The sequence below is a fragment of the Theropithecus gelada genome, chromosome 5 (assembly GCF_003255815.1).
Source record: "Theropithecus gelada isolate Dixy chromosome 5, Tgel_1.0, whole genome shotgun sequence".
Classification (NCBI taxonomy): domain Eukaryota; kingdom Metazoa; phylum Chordata; class Mammalia; order Primates; family Cercopithecidae; genus Theropithecus; species Theropithecus gelada.
In genome coordinates, this window is record NC_037672.1 from 20,562,151 (window position 1) to 20,584,876 (window position 22,726).

The 22,726-nt window shown below is 36.6% G+C and overlaps 1 protein-coding gene across 4 annotated transcripts in view; it reads right to left on the reverse strand.

Moving 5' to 3' along the window:
• KCNIP4 (potassium voltage-gated channel interacting protein 4) overlaps window positions 1-22,726 on the reverse strand; it is a 1,213,657-nt gene that overhangs the window by 946,691 nt on the left and 244,240 nt on the right. Inside the window, exon 1 of one of the 4 annotated variants that reach the window (XM_025385253.1) lies at window positions 14,792-15,663. The exons of the other annotated variants lie outside the window; for them this stretch is intronic. Coding sequence (XP_025241038.1) covers window positions 14,792-14,879 — 88 coding nt within the window. The 5' untranslated portion in view covers window positions 14,880-15,663. Of the gene's footprint in view, window positions 1-14,791; window positions 15,664-22,726 lie in introns of those variants that run through there. 4 annotated transcript variants of the gene reach the window in all.

The window sequence follows — 22,726 nt, forward strand, 5'->3', positions numbered from 1 at the left end:
AGTGTCTGGAATTACAGGCATGCACAATCATGCCCAACTAAATTTTGTATTTTTAGTAGAGAGAGGGTTTCACCATGTTGGCCAGGCTGGTCTCGAACTCCTGACCTCAAGTGATTACATCCACGTTGGCCTTCCAAAGTGCTGAGATTACCAGCATGGGCCACCATGCCCGGCCAATGCCACACACTTTCAAATGACCAAATATTGCAAGAACTCACACACTATTGTGAGAACAGTACCAAGGGGATGGTGCTAAACCATTCATGAGAAACCCACCCCCATGATCCAATTTTCTCCCACCTCCAACACCGGGGATTGTAATTCGACAAGAGATTTGGGCAGGGACACATATCCAAACTATATCAGAGACTTCCTCTGGATTAGGCTTTGGCTTAAGAGGGTGTTGAGGCAGGTTTGATCTTTTACCCAGACCACTAAAACTTTCTTTATATCAGCAATAAAGCTGTTTCACTTTCTTATTATTCATGTCTTCACTAGAGTAGCAATATTAATTTCCTTCTAGAAATTTTCCTTTGCAGTGACAACTTAACTAACAGTTTGACATGAGATTTCAGCTATATTGGCTTTCGACATGCCCTCCTCACCAAGCTTGATTATTTCTAGCTTTTGATTTAAAAGTGAGAGACGTGCGACTCTTCCTTTCCCTTGAACACTTAGAGGCCATTAAAAAGTTATTAATTGAACTAGTTGCAATGCTGTTGTGTCTCAGGAAATAGGGAGGCCCAAGGAGAAGAAAAGACACAGGGAATAGCTGGTCAGTGCAGCAGTCAGAACACACACAACATTTATTATGTTCCCTGTCCTATGTAGGTATGGCTGCTGGCACTCCAAAACAGTTACAATAGTAACCTCAAAGATCACTAATCACAGATCGTCATAAAAGATATAATGATAATGAAAAACTATGAAATATTACAATGATCATAATGTGACTCAGAAACATGAAATGAACATGTGTTTTTGGAAAAATGGCGCTGACAGTGTTGCAAAACGCAGGGTTGCCATGAAACTACAATTTGTAAAAAATGCAGTATCTGAGAAGTGCAATAAAGCAAAGCACAATACAATGAGGCATGCCTGTATGTTTTAGATTCTCCACTAAATGTTAAGCTCCTTTATGGCGCAGCTATTGCCTCACGCATCTTAAAAGCCCTTACCATACCTTCTGAATGTGCCGCACATATGAAAGACACAACAGACCTTTGCTGAAATTACGAAGATTATTACAATAAAAACACTTGTGACTGAACAATTACACATTGTATCGGGCTCTATTTTAAGTCTTCATGTCATTTGCCTTTATTAACAAAAACCTCATGAAGGTCCGACTATCATTATCTCCAATTTATTCATAAGGTCACTGAACCTCAGATAAGTAACTTGCCCAAGATCATAGACTAGTGATTGGTGAAGCCAGATTTTTTTTTACTTTTATATTTATTTATTTATTTATTTATTTATTTAATTTTATTTTATTTAATTTTATTTTATTTTATTTTATTTTATTTTGAGACAGAGTTTTGCTCTGCCGCCCAGGCTGGAGTGCAGTGGCGCGATCTCGGCTCACTGCAAGCTCCACCTCCCGGGTTCACGCCCTTCTCCGGCCTCAGCCTCCCGAATAGCTAGGACTACAGGCGCTGGCCACCACGCCCGGCTAATTTTTTGTATTTTTAGTACAGATGGGGTAGTGAAGCCAGATTTGAAGCACAGACTTATTGTTCTACAGACGTCAGGATCTATAGTGTACTGTCTTGCCAGTTAGAAAAAAAAATGCTTAAACAAGATCATGCCTTTTGTGGGAACATGGATGAAGCTGGAGGTCATTATCCTTAGCAAACTAAAGCAGGAACAGAAAACCAAATACCACATGTTCTCACTTATAAATGGGAGCTAAATGATGAGAATTCATGAACACAAAGAAGGGAACAACTGATACTGGGGCCTATTTGAGGGAGGAAGGTTGGAGGAGGGAGAGGAGCAGAAAATGTAACTATTGGGTACTAGGCTTACTACCTAGCTAATGAAATTCTGTAAAACAAACCCTAGTGACACAAGTTTACTTATACAACACATGTGCCTCCAAACCTAAAATAAAAATTAAAAAAAAAACTCGAAAGCACACAGAAAATGCTTACTTTAAAATAAAAATATTGCTACCATATTAAATGAAATAAAAGGAAGCAGCATGTTCCTGAATTCTTGTGTGTTTTAGAAGCTGGAATGGACAGATTTCACACTTCCCATGACTACTTTTCTTATTCTAAACTCTGAGAGTGCAGTCTTTGTGCACTGCTCAAATTTATATACCAACTGAAAGTTTTAAATTCATATTTCATCATAAAATTATTCTCTCCATCTTATTTCACTGGTAATACTTGAAGACTTAAAACATAAAATAATAAAATGTATTAAATGTGTTCGTCTTTCCTTAAAATAGGACTTTAACATCTATGCAAATCTCTCATGCTTTTATAATATTTCATAAATAATTTAAAGAATGAGTAGCTGTTAATATTGGCTTCTGAAGTAACTAATGTATACATGTTATTGTAGTGTAAAACATTTTTTACTATACTTCATATCCCACGAGAAAGCCAAGATTAATAGTTAATCTTATTTTTGGTGGGAAAAAAACTTAATTACAAATTTTTTGAAAATTAAGGAGTTTAGACTCAAAAAGTGTTAGCAAGAATATATATTGCACATATTTGTGCAATATACAAGTCATCTGACATTTTTGGGTAGGAAAATATCTTTTGGCAGGAGAGTATTAAAGCATAATTAAGTAAAACCCTTTAAGTATATTAATTTATAATATTATCATTTATGAAGGAGGTCTTTGAGTCATATGTTTTACCTAATTTGGAACATTTTAAAATCAATAGAAAGTGAACACATTTTAACATTTTCTAAGGAATTTAAAATAATACACTACACTGATACATAAGTATCCGAAATAGGACTTAGTGCTATTTGAATGAGTACTGATTCCAGTCACTGTCCTTACAAATGCTGGCTTGTAAAAGTACTCAGTGGCACCTTGAATTGGGATTGCTTTATTTTTTCCGATAAGGAAACTGGTATCATGAGGGGAATATGAACTTGTCCAAGGTCACCTGCTAAGATGTGATGGTGCTAAGATGAAAGTTCAGATCATTTTGTCTGCCAAGTCTAAGTGTTTCTACCCCACCAAGCCACCACCTGAGGCACTTTTCGCAATGTAAGGTTGTGAGAATAGTGTGCTTGTGGAATGGGAGAGTAATAATCAGTACATGAACCAATTAGCTGTTATAACCTTGGTAATATCACTTGAATAACTCAGGTTCAATCGTCTCTTCTGAAAATAAAGAAAACAGGCCAAATGATTTTTTTTTTGTTGTTGTTTGTTTGTTTGTTTTGGTTTGGTTTTTGTTTCGAGATGGAGTCTCGCTCTGTCGCCCAGGCTGGAGTGCAGTGGTGTGATCTCGGCTCACTGCAAGCTCCACCTCCCGGGTTCACGCCATTCTCCTGCCTCAGCCTCCAGAGTAGCTGGGACTACAGGTGCCCGCCACAATGCCTGGCTAATTTTTTTGTATTTTCAGTAGAGACGGGGTTTCACCGTGTTAGCCAGGATGGTCTCGATCTCCTGACCTCGTGATCTGCCTGCCTCAGCCTCCCAAAGTGTTGGGATTACAGGCGTGAGCCACTGCGCCCAGCCAGACCAAATGATTTTTAAGATCCATTGAGATGTAACATGTCTATGATCCAAGAATATATTCTGACACAAAAAAATCTTTACATGAGTGACATGATAAACATAATGTTGTCTATATTGTTGCCGTTGTTTTCAGGACTTGTACCACTTTGAGTGCAAAAGAGCTTCTCAGCCTTCCAAGTTCAGGGTTTGTGCTTTTACTTGAAGACAGGCTAGGAGGGCATCATTGGAGGGAACATTTGCATGGATTTGGGAACATGCCCAGCCCTTGGCTATATAGTTTCCCTTGGGGGAATTCAGTAGACACAGCATAAAACTGATCTTTAAAGTTCTAAAAGCTTTTTATAGAACTGGCTTCCTAGCTCTTTAAAGCCTTTTGACTTTTGTTTGGCTCAGGGAATTACAAGATGATTATGAAATTCTTTTTGTATCTCTTATCATAAAACAGGCTCTATGTATCTTAACATATTATAGAACAGGAACGTGACTGATTTGGCAGGCATTGAGTCACTTATCCTGATCTGGTGACCTTGCAAAATAAAAATCTTCCCATTGTAGAGGTAATAATATTGAGCCCGGAAAATTTACTACTTTCTCCAGGAGAAGAAAACTGCAGCTAGAGAACAGATCAACTTAAAGCCTGGTAATACTTTACTCAAAGCACGGTAATATGTTTGTGTGTGCATGTAAAATCTCTAAAATGATAGTACAGCCAAGGCTGTATCTTTTTGTTTCCAGTAATTTTACCATAGTTGAAGATGGGAGGAACCTATACATTTCTAATATTAATTTATTAGTTTAATGTATAGAGATATAACTATGTATTTTTTAATTAAAAAAACATTAAAATTCAACCATTATACATATACTATGTTCCCTGTAGAAAAATGAGGAAATGCAAATACATTGACATTTATACATAAATCAACCATAAGATACATGACTTTTTAAACAAATGAGCAAATATACAGGACCTACCCCATTTAGTTACACCTCCTCTGAGTACAGTTAGAGAGAATTCACACTTTCAATTATTTATAATAATCCCAATTATCTATAACTACTTTTATAATTGGAAGAAGCACCAGGTAGAGATAGAACAGCAGAATCATAACAGAGATTAGAATGAGCAGCTGAAGTAGCCAAGATCAGAAGTGATTAGGAAGTCACAATTCTACCAACTGTGGAAAAGATATGCAAAGAAACAGGCAGGAGATGGTGTAGCTTTGTCCCCTTAAAAGCACTGGTGTTCAATTTTGTAGTACTTCCAATGACTATGTAATGAACATTGACTGTGCACCAGTATGGTCTAGGCACCGGATTACAACAATAAATAGCAAAAAAACCCATAATTATTTTAAAAAGTGTATATTCTGCCTTTACAGACATTTGTAAATATTCTATGTTATTTTAGGTCGTGATAATTTTTATGGAGAAGACTACCATGCCTCCCAGCTTGTCTGGGACAGTTTGGATTTATGCCTGTTTTCCTGCTGTGATTATTAAGATTGCCTCTTTTTACTCTCAAAAATGTCCCAGTTTTGGTGACCCTTTCTGTAAAAGAAATTTCAAAACAATGATAATATGAAAATATGTATGGGAGAGGTTCTTTTGGATTGGATGGTCAGGAGATGTCTCAGTAGGTGACATTTGAGCTGAGAATTAAAGTAATCACACAGCTCTTAAGGGTGAATTTGAATTTGACAGGGGAAAACTATGTAGTCAAACAAAGATGTAGTTCAGATTCTAACAAATCTGGTTTTATACCTTAACCCCAGCACACCCTAGGTTTGGTACTTCGGGCTAGGCTCCCTGTGAGATACTCAATAGTATAGCTTAAGTCTAATAATGTGATGCAGAAATGAACACATTAAATTATATGGGCAAAGACACATATTTATTTATGATATCCTCTCACCACACCATAAGGAAATAATCTATATTTTAAAGCAACTACTGTGCAGTAAACACTGTGTTTGGGTTCAGCTGGATAATTAAGTATTACTGGTTGAGTAGCCCTAATTCAAAAATATGAAATCCAAACTGCTCCAAAATCTGAACCTTTCTGAATGCTCAATGGACACTCAAAGGAAATGCTCAGTGGAGCACTTTGGATTTCAAGTTTTCAGATTAGGAATGCTGAACCAGTATATATTCTGCAAATATTCCAAAATCCAGAAGCGTCCAAAAACCAAAACACTGTTGATTCAAGCATTTCAATGATGAGATACTGAACCAGGTTTTCTGTCATTTAGAAGATCCTGATCTACCTGAGATACAACTTGAACACCTGAATCTGTTCAATATACAGGGTTGACTAGTAATTAAATGCTGAACAATATGGGACAGACAACTTGTACTATCAGAGCTCAAAAAGAAAATAAATCAATATACATCACAGAATGAAGCAGGGTTCCAAGGAAAGAAAACAGGATCTGAACAGGTGTTTAATTGATAAAATGCAACATTTCCTACCTGACCACTCAAAAAGCCATGGAAATATTGCTCCAGACAAACAACAGGACCCTCTGTTGGGCTTGGCCGGTAGTTTCTGCAGCAATCTGGATTGTGTGGACAATTTAGCTTTTTAGCAAAACTCCCTGTTCCTACAAATAATCCCACTAATCCTCTCTCTCCCCAGCTGCTTCCTTGCCCTTCCTGCTTGGCTCCCCTCTCATAAGCCTCTTTCTTTCTAATTTTTTCAGGGGAACATATTTTACAGTCTCGTTGCTTCACCTACCTTGCCCATTGTCCTTGCCTAAAACTGTCCTTGACTGAAATAGCAAGAGATAGTTTTCCTCTGCTTTTTGAAATCTTAGCATATGTTGGTTGGTTGCGTTAACTGCTTCATATTTATTTGCTGTACTGGCAGGTTGACACAGGGCAATTGGGAATCATGAAGAAATAGCTCAGCAGAACCACGAGATTCAGCTCTTAACAATCACTTAATAAATGTTGGTTGAATGGATAAATGGCTATTATAGTTATTGAAAACTAATAAAATTAAAGCCAAGTGAGTTTAAAAATTGCAGTCATTTATATAGGTTGGTTTCTATTTATTCCTAATTACCAGGAAGCATATAATGATTAGGTATTTCAATTATCTTTAGTGAAAATTTAATTTGAATAAAACTAACAGAACATCCTATAGATACCAGATCAGTAATAGTGACAAATTTGTTAAATGTGTGCCAGCAACAGAAATAATTATACAAAGATCCCCATTTTGCAGATGCGATGACCCAGCTTAGAGGGGTCATCTAACTGGTCTTCCCAATTGTGGGGTTAGGAATGAAGCTGGAATTCTGACACAGCTCTATGCTGTGCTGTTGCCTCTCAGAAGGATGACTGGGGGTTGAGCAGAGAGAACAGCTCTCCTGGAACACATTTTCAGAATACAAACTTTTTTCAGTTACAATGTAATATATGTATATTATTGTGATTAAGACTATGATGAAAAGACATTAGAAGAAGCAAAACAAAGCCTAATAGTCCGGATATGAGACAAGTAAAGAAGGGTGTCAAGTGACGAAATGCTTTTTATGATGATATATACAATGATGAAATGCTCCCTTATGCCAAACCTTGGCACAGTCCTTCTATGCCCACCCTGGCCACTCATTCAGTCCTACTCTCAGATTTGTTCTTCCTGAAGTTGGAAAATAATGATTCATTGGCCATCCTCAGCCATTATTATATGTTGATTCACTGCAGGGCTTTATCTGCCCTCCTCTAAAAACATAAAGTGAACATTAGCCCCAAATAAAGAATATCTTGGGACATCCTGATGCCACTGCTATATCTCTATTAGGCAGGAGAAATAGATAACCTTAGGCACAGAGCCATATTTTGCAGGGACTTGCTAAAAACTGATTTGTTGGCAAAACTAGTTTATATTGCATATATATGTATATGTGTGTGTGTATATACATTGTACATACGTGTGTGTGTATATATTGTACATACACACACACACACACACACACACCCCTCAGTGATGACCTGTGTCATGGTCAGTTGGACTTTTCTTCCACAGTTAAGGGAAGTTCCTCAGATCTTATCTTCCCAAGCCCACAAAAATATCCCAAGACTGGAAAAACAGTGTTGGAGAGAAAATAAACTTCGTCCAAGAAAAGCTGTTGATATGGTTTGGATGTTTTGTTCCCTCCAAATCACATGTTGAAATGTGATGCCCAGTGTTGGAGATGGTGCCTGGTGGGAGGTGTTTGGATCATGGGGGTAGATCCCTCATGAATGACTTGGTGCCTTCCCCAGTGTAATGAGTTACTGACAGATCTGATTGTTAAAAAGAATGTGGGACCTCCCCTCATCTAGCTTCCTCTCTTGCCATGTGACACATCTGCTCGACTTTCACTTTCCACCATGATTGTAAGCTTCCTGAGGCCTCACCAGAAGCCAGGCAGATACTGGTGCAATACTTGTACAGCCTGCAGAACCATACGCCAAGTAAATCTTTTGTCTTTATAAATTACCCAGCCTCTGGTATTCCTTTACAGCAATGCAAAACAGAGTAACACAGACGTCAACGTGCCTAACAAACACAAACCACAGCAACATCTCACTGAGTTGTAATAACATCTTCCCATAATAACAAACATCACATTAGTTTCAAATATCATTTAATTTAGCTGATCATAATGACATTCTCTCGGAATACAGAGTCAATCTGTTTGAACGTATAGGTTTGCTTTACTTCTGGAATGTAAAAAAAAAATATACAGAGAAATATTTGAGAGGAGTTTTACGGTCAAAGTAAAAGATAAACAATGATAGTGAACGATGTGGTAGAATGATAGGAACCTCTGCATGACCCAGAGATACGATTAGCTTGCTCATGCCACCTACAATATCTTTTGAGGGGAAGCGACATGACCACTGCGACAAATTTTAAATAAAAAGGCCCAGTCAGTGGTTATACCAGCGGTGAGTGAATATAAAATAATCAATACTGCTATGAACATATTTCTCCTGCTTAGAGTAGCTTTCCTGCAGGTTTCTAGGATGGGGTCAGACAATGGAAGCAGTAGCAGAAACTCTGAAAGTAGGAGAAAAATGAGACCAGCATTTTTTTCTTCCCTGAGCTTTCTTCCTATCAGGCCTCTGTGGGTAGGCTATATCCTGTACTCAAGGCCGCCACTCTGGAAGCTTTCTGGACACAGTTTTCCTCTCCAGGCTCTGGAAGTGGTTCCTATCTCTTGCCTCTTCAATAGTTCACTGTTACCAGCTGGAGAATACACATGACTCCTTATTGCTCCAATACAGAGTCACTTTATCACATTCTTTTCTGGAGTGTAAGATCTCGTTCCTGTCAGAAACAGAACTAATACAGATCACAATCAATGTATAATATCCTCTAGTCTTTGTCTTGTATCATGAAACTTAAACATTTCTTTAAGTACTTAAACGATGCACTGATTTGTAAGTGCTGAAATTTCTGGTAAGAAAGCTCTGATTACCTTTAGCAAGAGGGGCAAATGCAGCTTTTCTTTTCTTTTCTTTTTTTTCTTGAGACAGAGTTTCACCCTGTTGCCCAGGGTGGAGTGCAATGGCATGATCTTGGCTCACTGCAACCTCTGCCTCCAGGATTCCAGCGATTCTCCTGCTTCAGCCTCTTGAGTAGCTGGTACTACAGACGCCCGCCACCATGCTCAGCTATTTTTTCATATCTTTAGTAGAGAAGGGGTTTCACCATACTGGTCAGGCTGGCTTGAAACTCCTGACCTGGTGATCCACCTGCCTCGGCCTCCCATAGTGCTGGAATTACAGGTGTGAGCCACCGCACAGGGCCAAATGCAGCTCTTTCTACGAATATGAGCTCTTCCCTTTAAACCATGTGCAACATATTGATTAGTTTAGCCAATCAGTAAACAAGTGAGTTTTAAGAGTTTACCACGTCTAAGACTATGAGATCAGACCACTTACTACTTTAAAGTTATGACAATGATAAAAACAGTCTTCTTTGGGAAAGAAGAGGCTTTAACCCTGCAAGCTTACCTAATATGCTAATTATAGGAAAAAGAACATAATTTGCAATGTAATAAAACATTAACATGCAAATTTCTTTCTGAAATTCAAGACGGCAACCAGTTACCTATATATATAAGTGTTTTGTCTGTTTAATCAGGGATCCTGTAATCAGATTTGGCAGAAATGGCAGATTATAAGAAGATTAAGCAAGACTATGAATTCTCCACAAATGTCCCTTTAATCCTGATTATAAACTTAAACAGGACAAAATAATTATCCTGATAAAGTTTAAAATGTAAACTCTGTTGGGAAAAGTAACAGTGCCATAAATTCATTGGCAGTCAAGTGTAAACATCATTTTTCTTTGCTTTCTTTTTGCTTGAGAATAGATTTCGATGGAAGAAATAGCACAAGAAAACAGTGTAACATGGTGGTATTTTATATGTATTTGAATAATGCAAATTTTACATGATGCTATATGAAATATAATCTTGTTTTATCAGCAAAATTGGAAAGAATTGATTAAAAAGTTGAAAAAAAATCAGGAATAGCATAATGTCAGAGCAGGCAGGCCAAGAGAATATAAACTATTTGACTGCCACATGCCAGGGCCACTTGAACTGGGAAATAGAAAATCCTGTCATTTTATTTTATTTTATTTTATTTTATTTTATTTTATTTTATTTTATTTTATTTATTTTTTGCCAAGATTCAGCTTGAATTTTGCTCGTGTGTATTTATGTGAGGTCTTTAGGGGCATATCCTTTGTGTGAGATGTGTCTGCCCTATGTGTAAATGTGGCTGGCTGGGGGATGAGAGAATACATAGGGGAGAGAGGTTGGAAATACAATTCTCTGTTCTATCATCTCCAGGGGGGAAGAAGAGAACGGAAAATGGAAGGACACATGGCCAGAAAAAAACTTTAAGTCTCTGATTTTGCTTAGGATCACCTCTTACCTTCTCTTCAGACTTCAAAAATGTAGTATAAAAAAATATTTAAGGCCGGGCATGGTGGCTCATGCCTATAACGCTAGCACTTCGGAAGGCCGAGGTGGGTGGATCACCTGAGGTCAGGAGTTCAAGACCAGCCTGGCCAACATGGCAAAACCTTGTCTCTACTAAAAATACAAAAATTAGCAGGGCTTGGTGGTGAGTGCCTGTAATCCCAGCTACTCGGGAGGTTGAGGCAGACAGAATTGCTTAAAACCTGGTAGGCGGAGGTTACAGTGAGCTGAGATCGCGCCACTGCACTCCAGCCTAGGCAATAGAGCGAAATTCCGTCTCAAAAAAAAAAAAAGTAAGTATTTATATGTCTAGCCTGTGGTGACTTGTCCCACAATACTTCAATGATGTCAAGTTTAAGGCTGGAAACCACTCAATGAAAACTTGTGAAACATATGTCAAATGTGCACCATCTCTCTCTCTCATCCTTTGATCTAAAGCTCTCTACTTGATGGAATGACGAATTCTTACCTCCTACTTTTAATAATTTCACAAAATTTGAAATACTTTAACCCAGTAGTTAAACAGCAATTCAGTGTTTCACAGAATTTTGGGGTTTAATTTGCTTTTGCTTCCCTTAGGTGGAGAATTGAACTTGGACATGCCTATAACTTTCAGGCCTGAAGCCTGAAACAGAGCTCCAGGCAATAACCACCACACACATATATTTGGGGAATTCTTGTTAATAGAAAAATGTGTTCAGGTCTTGACTTTTCAAGCAAACAACGTACAGAATATTGAAAAATGTCAAAACAACCTTCAAATAAGTACCCTAAAACATGACAATACTAAATTTTGCACGTAAAGAAGAAACAGTTCAAAAACATGATATCTGAAATAACATTCATCCTTCTCAATGGGGTGGCATTCATATGATAGGGTGTTGTATGGGTTCCTACGATACACAAATCATTCATATGATAGGGTGTTGTATGGGTTCCTATGATACACAAATTGCCCACTGATAGAAGCGTCATATTCTTGGAGCAATCCTAAGACCTATCTCCATTTATTTAGGTGTACAAGAATATATTGGGTAGCATGAGCCCCATCTAGAATTGAATGTAATATGGTACATCAAGAGGCAGGTCTCAAACTGAGAAGAAAACAGGATACTTGATCCTACAATGAACTGAGGTCATTAACTTGTAATATTTGCATATGGATTTCTGTGATTTACTATACATAACAAATAAATTTTTTAAATGCTTGTGTTTTTATGATTAATACAGACATTACATATGTTTGTAAAATACACTCTTTGAGAAGTGATTTGCCATGATAAAAAATATGTAGGAAGTTTCAGGGAAAATAGATGTATCTTATTTTAGCTGGACAAATCTTTACCTTTGAATCTGTACTCTTTAAAAAACTTATTTTAGAAATCAAATTAAATTTTTAATTTGTAAGCAATCCTAGGCATTGCCAAAACTTACATGAAAAGCTCTCACTAAAGGAAACTGCTTTTCTCTAACTTGTGATAACACTAATAAGACAAATTGAAGGAAAGTTTGTATCCACAAAAGTTTCTTTGCACTTCCAATGTTCTATGTTTATATAAATGGCCCATTTTGGCATCAAATGAGAAGCAGCTGTCAAAAATAAAATTATATATTTCAGAATTAACCTGTTTTCAAATGTAAAACAAAATCACTATTTCCTCAGATAACATGATTGACCAAAAAAATAAAAATAAAGGGATTGTTGGTAAAAAGAAAAAAATCACCCAAGACATGTTCGTGCTGTTTTAAATTTTTGATAACTACAAAGATGCATGCTGATTGCTCAGGATACGATTAGCAGCTGCCTGCATATCCAACTTTAAAGGAAATTTTTTAAGCTAGTTCAACTCCGTTTCCTACTTCTTCATTAATTACTTAGCTAAAGGACTTGAAAATGTCCTAATGAATTTTACATTAGACTCTGCAATATCAATGGTGTATATTACCACAGCATCTAGCAAATGCATAAATTGACTTTTCCAAGTAGCATTTTGAGGAGTTGTAAAGATTCTGGCTGGATATCACAAAATGTAGTATTAGAGACTGAGCCGAAAAGAATTTTTACAAGAAACAGGTTGCTGTAATCACATTTCTCAGGTCATAAATCTATGTTACTACTTTATGATAATCTGTCGGTCCTTGTTCTCAAAGTTCAAAGATGCTGTGCTTCTTTTTGTTTCTCCTGTAGTTCAAAAAGAAAGCAATCCCACTTAAAGTGATTTCTAAATATGCATTGAATAAAGCTTAAAATATTGCTGCTATACTAGCTTTCCATAATTTCCATATAATAAAGTACCATCCAGTGATAAAGTACCAACCACAGTAATTTGGATTTAATACCTATGGTTTACAGCTTCACAACCACTTACCATTTTTGTAAAATTCTTTGAAATCAAAAGTTTAAGAAAACTATTCAACAAACAGAATGAGCTAGACAGGCAGAAAACTGCACCTAAATCCAGTTAGAAACAGATAGAACCTTAGGATTGCCCTATCAGAGAGGAAAGGACAGACAACCATGGAAACCTCATGGAAAGCTTTCTTTTATAAAATATTTCTCTAGTTTCATGGCAAGGTGAAAGATCACCTCTTGCTCATTTTCAAATGTGCCATGATACCATAAATGGTACATCATCCTTACTTGAATGTTGAAAGCGACTATGCCGGTAACGTCAAAGTCATAGTGATGGGACTAAACATTTGTAATCTAAAGGTGAAGACCGCATGAGAACCACCACAGAGCTCCGAGCTGGCAAAAGTCAGATACAGACTCTCAACGATTATTCCTTAAAGAATATCCAAAGTCACCACAATTCACATTACCTAAAGATTAAAATGGGGATATTAACAGGAAATTAACATTAGGATATTAAAAATCCTCTTAATATCTATTAATATTTAATGAGGCTCTCTAAAATCATTTGATTGTCAGTTATTCTCTTAAAATGGTTTTCCCTTATTACACTAACATAATTGCATATGCAGTTTTGTTAATTATCGTGAAGACTTTACTTTCTTAGGTAAAATGTTGCTCAAATTCATCTCTCAGCTTTATATCAGCACATCACCTCTTGCTCATTGTCAAATGTGACATGATATCATAAATGGCACATCATCCTGACATCATCCTTACTTATTTACAGTGTGTGAGTTTCTTTACTCTTTTTTTTTCTCTTCATTTAAAGAAGACAAATACAGGTCAGTATTTGAAAAATAAAGCTCACAACAGTTCTTTACGACCAGAATCAAAGTATGGTGTTCTATTAACCAAGATTTGTCTCTCAGAAGTTTGATGGTCCGTTAAAAATATATATATTATCAGTGTCAAGTAATTTTGGTCCCACCTGTCACTAACTTAATGACGGCATTGCCTAGGAATTTCATGGGCAACAAAACTGTTGGTTTAGCCTCATAATTTTGGCACATTTTAAAAATACTTTCTTGCTATCAACACTTAAGATTTAAATAGAGTTTCTATTTCAATCGTGCAAATTTTTAAACACTGAAATCCACTGCAATGAAACAAATATCAAACCTCGCATGGACATTTTACTCTACAGCTGTTTTCATATTTTGCTCACAATTTGCAAGGAACTCAGAGATCCAAAAGAAATATCCTTAACTCTTTCACGGCCAAGCCCTATGATCAAACACACTGGAAATAATCTGTGGATTATAATAATCAAAGAGTTCTAGAGAATTTCTAAATATCTGCAGGAAGAAAATCTGTGTGCTTTTCCAGTAAACTGCAGCAAGCAGGAAAGAAGAGAAAAACCCCTTGCACGATCATGTATTTAAAAAAAAAAAAAAAATCTTTCTACTCTGCAGATACTGTTTCCTGAAATTTACCAACAACACTGTCTTGAAGACATAAAAAAAAATACATCCACAGAATTCAGTTTTACCCCTAAAAGAGCTGCACTGCACACATTTTTAGAAACATAAATCTCAGCAAATACAGTTGCATTTTATTGACAACATTAAAAATAATCACAACAAAGAAATAGTGAGTCTTTCCTATTCCATTTCAACTTCATTACCATGCTCTACTAGCCTCTATTAAAAAAAAAAAAAAAGTCATTACCTGTATGAAGAGAACCTGTTAATAGTCTGAGAAGGTACTGGGCACATTTCAACATTTCCCGTTTACACCGCTTTCTACAGCCACTCATCTTAAGCAACAAGGTATTCCTCTGAGGAGAGCCAGAAGTCTTTGCCAATAATAATAATAAAAAAAAGACAGTCTCTGAGGAGAAACTTCTGTCTCAGTTTATGCACAGGCTGCCTTACAACTCCTGTGGAATTAGCTGTTAGCGCCTCAATCAGAAATTCCTTTAAAATGCTAGAGAAGCCAGATACAGCTACAACAGTAACAGGGAGGTGAGAAAACACGGCTTCTCAGTGTGGTGACCAAGTTCTTCTGTGGCAACAGATAGGCTGCCGGTTCACACTTGTAGTATCCCAGCTCTGGTTCGGCTCGGCATCCCCTCTCCAGAAGCAGTTGCAACCTCACAGACCATTCAGAGGGAGGCGGGGCCTGTGATGCCAGCTCATCAGTGAATCAGCATGTAAGCAGGTGAGAAGACAGATGACAGGTCACTGGGTCTGAAACCCTTCGGATACCAATAAAGGGAATGTGTGAGTGCACTCCAGCCTGCTGGGGAGGAATCTCAGGGCCCGAGGCTGTACAAAATGAATGATTCCCAAAAAAAGGAGGTGGGGAGAGGGAAGTATGCTGCTCAAGGTCAGACATCAGACAACTCCCTGACACGGTGTTAATCAGATTCAGGAAGGCTACATGGGGGAAAGGCTCATGTAAGAAGCTGACCCTGATTCTAAACAGACTTGACGATTTACCACCACCTGGGGACAATGCTATTTTGTCAGGGATAAATGTATTCTTCATGGGCTTAGAGGTAGAAAATAAGCTGTTTCTTAAAACTGGCTACATTTTCTGCACAGCGCACAGGCTCAGGTATTTGGAAATTAGGATATATAATTGTCTCCTTTAAAACACAGTAGCCTAGAAACCACAAATCTTAAGCCCTCTACATTGCCTCCAGGCAACAGAGCTCCAAAACTAATTTGGTGTCTTGTCCTAAGAGAAGGAAGTGCCTCAGTTTCTTCATATTTCAACAAGGCTAATACAACCATCTCCCTACCAATCAACTTTTTAAAAGTTAATAGCCAGAACAATGGCAAGGATTTGCAATTTTCACAAAGTACTTTCCCTTTAAGACACTGGGAAAGAGGCAGTTGCTGTGGAAGCCAGAAAACTACAGGCTTGCCTTCTCTGAAAAAGCGGTTTTCCTGAATTCTTAAGTGCCTTAGGCAGTTTTTAGGATTCGTCTATACTCTTAATTTACACTCCTAGAGTTTTTTGTTTATTTTTGTTTGTTCTGTATAAACATAAATATTGTATCTGTGAGATTTAGCACAGATGGGGCCATATTTTAAATCCGAGACAGGTCTTTTGGCTTCTTATTCTGACAGCTGCAATAATTCTAGTTGAAACTGATAATTCCCAACAATACTACATAAGAAACGATGTTCTTCTACACTAAAGAAAGAAGCACTCCTGGACTCACAGACTGAAACACATTGAACAGAAACTCATTCTCTTCTAGAACTCTTCCCCATTCCCATCAGTCTCAGGGGTCTAACCAGGCTAACCATTTAAATGGAATAACAACGCATGCTTTCTAGGAATTTTCAGAACTTTAATTGAAAGTATTTAAGATATAAATAGACTCATACACAAAGATCAGCAACATGCTTTTTGAAATTCTTTCTCCTACGCATTTATCATGAGTGATGGCATCCCTAAGTTTGAAACAGGCAGGAGAAATACACAATCGTAGTTCAACAGTTGGTTTAATCAGTTGAACATTCCATTACCTTATCTCCAAAAGTGGGAATAGAATGCATATTTTATTTACTTGTTGGAGAGTAAAATAAGATGGGAATGGACAACGTTAAGCACAATACTTTTATTCATAGATGTAGCAATTATATACTGAGAACCTATTATGTTCTAGACATGGTTCTATGTGCCGGGAACACAGTGGTAACTGAGAAAGGCAAAGCCTCTGTTCTCATGCAGCTTACACCTCAACAAAGAAAACATCAAGTTACCAAATAATAAGAACATATCCCACATGAGTCAGTGTTGTTGAACCAGGAGAAAACATTAAAACCAGCTGGCAGAATAGAAAGTGAGTAGGTTGAGAGGTCAGGAAAGAGATCTCTAAGAAAAGAAGTTAAGCAGGAGTTTACATTACAAGAAGGAACTGACCGTGAGATGTTTAGGGTAAAGGGCACCTTGGGTGGAGGAAACAGCTTGTGCAAATACCCCAAGCTGGGAATGAGCTTGGCATCCTTAAGGAACAGAAAGAAGGGTGTGGCTGCTGAAACATGCTGAGCCAGGAGAGACTTCGGGGAGACATTTTCATGGATGACGTCGGGAGCTACAGTAGGCAGTATGTGAAGCCTTATAGCTGGGGTAAGGGATTCAGATTTCAGGCTTTTTGCCAGAAAGCCACTCTAGGGAATATGGGACTTGTGTGATCTGCCTGCTATGTAAAGGATGAACTGCTAGGGAGCAAGGGAGGAAAAGGAACACATGAGAGGGAGCGTCACAGTGGTCCAGGTGAGAAACAATGGTGGCATAGCCTGGAGTGGAAATACAGGTAGTCAGTTTCTGGATATAATTGAAAACAGAATCAGTATAGTTTGGTACACTGAATAGGGACATGAGGGAAAGAAAAAATTAAGGATGAATTAGTTTGGGACATGAATAACTGAATGGGTAAATTTAATGAGTTGATGACATAGAAATGCTATGGATTGCTGGATCGTATGGTAATTCTGAGTTTTTTGAGATCCTCCATACTGTATTCCAAAATAGCTGTACTATTATAATTTACATTCCCAATAACAGTATACCCAGGTTCCCTTTTCTCTGCACCCTTAGGATACTTGTTATCTTTTGTCTTTTGTCTAATAGCCATTCTAACAGATGTGCAGTGATAGATCATTGTGATTTTAATTTGCATTTCACTGATGATTAGGGATGTTGACTGTTTTTTCAGGAACCTATGGGTCATTTGTATGTCATCTTTTGAGAAATGCCTGTTCAGGTACTTTGCCCATTTTTTAAATCGAGTTATTTGTTTTCTTGCTATTGAGCTATTTGAGTTTCTTACATATTTTGGATATTACCCCTTATCAGATGTATGGTTTGCAAATATTTTCTCCCAATTGTGGGTTATCTTTTCACTGTGTTTTTGTTGTTGTTTTTGATTTTTGCTGTGCAGAAGCTTTTTAGTTTGCTGCAATTTCATTTCTCTATTTTTGCTTTTGTTGCCTGTGCTTTTGGGGTCCTTTATGAGAAATCATTGTCCATACCAATGTCCTGAAGCTTTTTCTCTATATTTCAGTAGTACCACAGTTCCAGGTTTTACATTTAAGTATTTAACCTATTTTGAGTTAATATTTTTGTAGATGATGTGAGATAAAGGTCCAGTTTCGTTCTACATATGGTTATCCAGTTTTCCCAACACCTTTTATTGAAGACACTGTCCTTTCCCCATGGTGTGTTCTTGGCACCTTTGTCAAAACTACTTCTGGGGATATATATAAAAAATTGAAATTAGTATGTCAAAAAGATATCTGCATTTCCATGTTCATTTCATCATGATTCATAATAGCCAAGATATGGAAGCAATCTAAGTGTTCATCAACAAATGAATAAAAAAATGTGGTATATATACACATTGGAATAATACCTAGCCTTATACAAATTAGGAAATTCTGTCATTTGTGGTAATAGGGAAGAACCTCAAGGATGTTATGCTAAGTTAAATAAGCCAGGCACAGAACGACGAGTATTGTATGATCTCACTTATATGTGGAATCTAGAAAAGGTGAACTCATAAGAACAAAGAGTTGAATGGTATTTACCAGAGGATGACAGGGAAGGGCTGATGGACAAAGGAAGAATGTTGGTCAAAGGGTACAAAGTTTCAGCTAAACAGGAGGAATAAATTTTATTGATCAATTGTACAATGCAATGACCATAGCTGCTAATAATGTATATTTCAAAATTGTGAAGAGTAGATTTTAACCATTCTCACCACAGAAAGATAAGTAGGTGAGGTAATCAAATTGTTAATCATCTTGATTTAATCTTTCTGCAATAACCACATATATCAAAACATCATATTGTACCCTATAAATATATGCCAAGTATTATTTGCCAATTAAAACCTTAAAAATATAAATAAATACAAATTAATACTGTGTGTAGTCTTCTAGAGTTAAGAGAATCGACAGATCTGCTTTAGATATATTAGAATTTAGATATCTATAATGTACTCAAAAATTAAGATGGATGTTTCAAGTCATTTAAAAATACATTTTTGTTGTTGTTCTGTTTTTTTGAGATGGAGTCTCACCCTGTCACCCCAGCTGAGTATAGTGGCATGATCTTGGCTCACTGCAACCTCTACCTCCTGGGTTCAAGCGATTCTCCTGCCTCAGCCTCCTGAGTAGCTGAGATTACCGGTGCCCGCCACCACGCCTGGCTAATTTTTATATTTTTAGTAGATATGGGGTTTCACCATGTTGGGCAGGCTGGTCTCAAACTCAGGTGATCCACCTGCCACAGCCTCCTAAAATGCTGGGATTACAGGAGTGAGTCACCACGCCCGGCCTACTAAAAATACTTTTTAAAATGAGAGATAAAACCAGAAAACCTACAAATGTCAAAAGGATAATAGATATGTTGGTCAATGCAGGCTGCTACAGCAAAACACCATAGTCTGTGGGGCTAAAACAACAGACAATTTCTCACAATTCTGGAGACTGAGAAGTCCAAGATCGAGGTGCCCGAATATTCAGGTTTTGGTGACAGCCGTCTTTCTAGCTTGTAGAGTGCTGTCTTCTCTCTGCATCCTCACACGGAGGAGAAAGAGAGAGATGCAGTATCTTCCTCCTCTTATAAGGACACGAATTCTATTGTGAGCACACTACCCTCCTGACCTTATCAAAACCTAATGACCTCCAAATGTCGCACCTCCAAATACAATGACATTGGGAGGTTAGGACTTTACATATAAATTTGTGAGCAGGAAAAACAAATATTCATTCTGTAAACAACCCTACAACATATTTTTTTGTGAATTAGATGAAATGGAACAATTCCTTAAAATATGCAAACTAAAATAATTCAGCAAAGATTAAATAGATAATTTGAATAGCTTTATACCTGTTAAGTAACTTTAATTTACAATTTTATACAATTTTCCATTAAAACCTTCAGACCACATGGTTTCACTGGAGAATTCTACCAAACATGTAAAAAAGAATTAACACTTATTTTTCACAATCTCTTCCAGAAAATAGACAGGAGTTAATACTGCATAATTCATTTTATGAATACAGTATTGGCATGACACAAAAACTACAGAAAGACAATATCACAAAAAAGTAAAGTACAGACAAATATTTCTTACAAGTATGAACTCCAAAATCCTTAACAAAAAATTATCAAAGATAAATTAGCAATACACAAAAAGAAATACGTATTATAACCAGGTAGAGTTCATTCTGCGGATGGCAAGTCTGGTTCAATATTTAAAAAATCAAAGTAGTACATCATATTATCAGGTAAAAAAAAAGAATCATGTGATTATATTCATTGATGCAAAAAAAACGCATATGACAAAATTCAAAACTCATTCATGATTAAACTGCTTCACTTTGATAAAGAACATCTACAAAAACCTACTAATAACAGTATGATTAATGGTGAAAGGCTGAGTGCTTTCACCCAAAGATAAGGATCAAGACAAAAAAGTGCTTCGATCAATGTTATTCAACATAGTGTTGGAAGTACTAGCCAGTACAATGAGGTAAGAAAAGTAACTTAAAGGCATACAGATTGTAAATAAATAAACAAAATCTTTCCATTTGCTGATAAGATGATTTTCTACATACAAAACCCAAGGAATCTATACAAATTAAAATTTCTAGTATAAATTAATGTCTTCAGGAATGTCATAGGATACTAGCTAAATATTCAGTTATGCTACTTGAAAAAATCTGTTGTACTAGCAATGAACATACGGGCACTAAAATTTAAAACACAATATCATTTACAACGACTCAAAAAATGAAATACTTTGGTGTGTGTCAAACAAAACATATACAAGACTTGTGTGCTAACAATTACATAATCTCTGATAAAATATAAAAAGATGCTTTAAATACTAAATATAAATATAAATTATAATAAAATAAAATATAAAAAGATGCTTTAAATACTAAAGATGTCAGTTCTTTACTGCAACTGCAAGCCAAATTACCACAAGACTTCTAATATAGACAAGGTTTTTCAAAAATGTGTATAGACGTACAAAGGAACTAGAACAGCCAGCACAATTTTGAAAAGTAAGTCTTGAAATCAGGTAGAGCAATTTTAAGACTTACATGGCTACAGTTCTCAAGTTTGTGAGGTATGGTTAGAACAACAGATGAGCACATGGTTCACTGGTACAGAGCAGAAAACGCAGAAATAGAGCTACACAATTATGCACACCTAATTTTGACAAAGATGCAAGAGCAGCTATTCAAGAGAGGAAAGGCAGCCTTTCAACAGTGATGCTGGATCAAATGGACATCCATAGGCAAGAACCCAACCTTGGTGAAGATCTCACACCTTGTATAAATATTAGCTCAAAATACATCACAGGCTTAAATGTAAAATGTAAAACAGTTAAAGTTTTAGAAAAAAGAAAAGAAGAAAATCTTCAGAATCTAAGGCTAGGCAGAGTCCTTAGCAATGTTCATTGCTAGTAAAACAGATTTTTCAAGTAGTATATAATCCAAAAACATGAGCCATAAAAGGAGAAATTAATAAATTAGATGGCATCAAAGTTCAATACTTTCACTCATCAGAGACCCTGTCAAGACAATGAAAAGACAACATACAGAGTGAAAGTGAAATATCTGCAAACCACTTATCTGACAAAGGATTTGTATCCAGAATATATAAAAACTTTGAATATTCAACAATAGAGAAGCACACAATCCAATTAGAACATGAGCAAAAAACATGGAGAGTCATTTCATCAAAAAGGTAAAACAGATGGCAAGTAAGCACATGAAAAGATATTTAATAGCATTAGTAATTATTGAAATGCAGACTAAAACTACAATGAGTTATTACTACGTATCTATTAGAATGGCTAAAATAAAAGGAAAAATAGTGTCAAGATCAAATGTTGGCAAGAAAACACAGAAAAACTGGATCACTCATACATTGACAGTGAAAATGTAAAACGTTACAGTCGCTCTGGAAAACAGTCCGGTGGTGTCTTAAAATTCTGAACATACATCAGCTACAAAACCCAGCAATTGTACTCCTGAGCATTTATCCCAGAGAAATAAAAATTTATTTTCACACAAAAACCCGTACACGGATGCTTAGAGCATTTTGACTTGTCATGGTCTTAACCTGGAAACAACCTAGATGCCCTTTAATGGGTGGTCAAAGAAATTGTATATGTCCAAACCATGTGACACTACACAGCAATAAAACGGAATGAACTAGTGATAGACACACTTTAGATGGATCTCAAGGGAATTACACGGAGTGAAAATGCCTATCTCAAAAGATTACATACCACATGATTCCATTCATACAACATTCTCAAAATGACAGAATTACAAAAGTGGAGAACAGATTAGTGGGTACCAAGGATTAAGCAAAGGGTAGGGGGCAGAAGGAAGTGGATTCGCTATAAAAGCGCAACATGGCAGATCCCTGTGGTGATGGAAGTCTTCTGTATCCTTATTGTATCAGTGTTGATATCTGAGTTGTGATATTTTATTATAGTTTTGTAATACGTTGCCATTGCAGAAAACTGAGTAGTAAATTGTACACTGCATCTCTCTGTATTATTTGCTTATAATTCCACGCTAATCTATAATTATCCCCAAATAAAAATTTAATGAA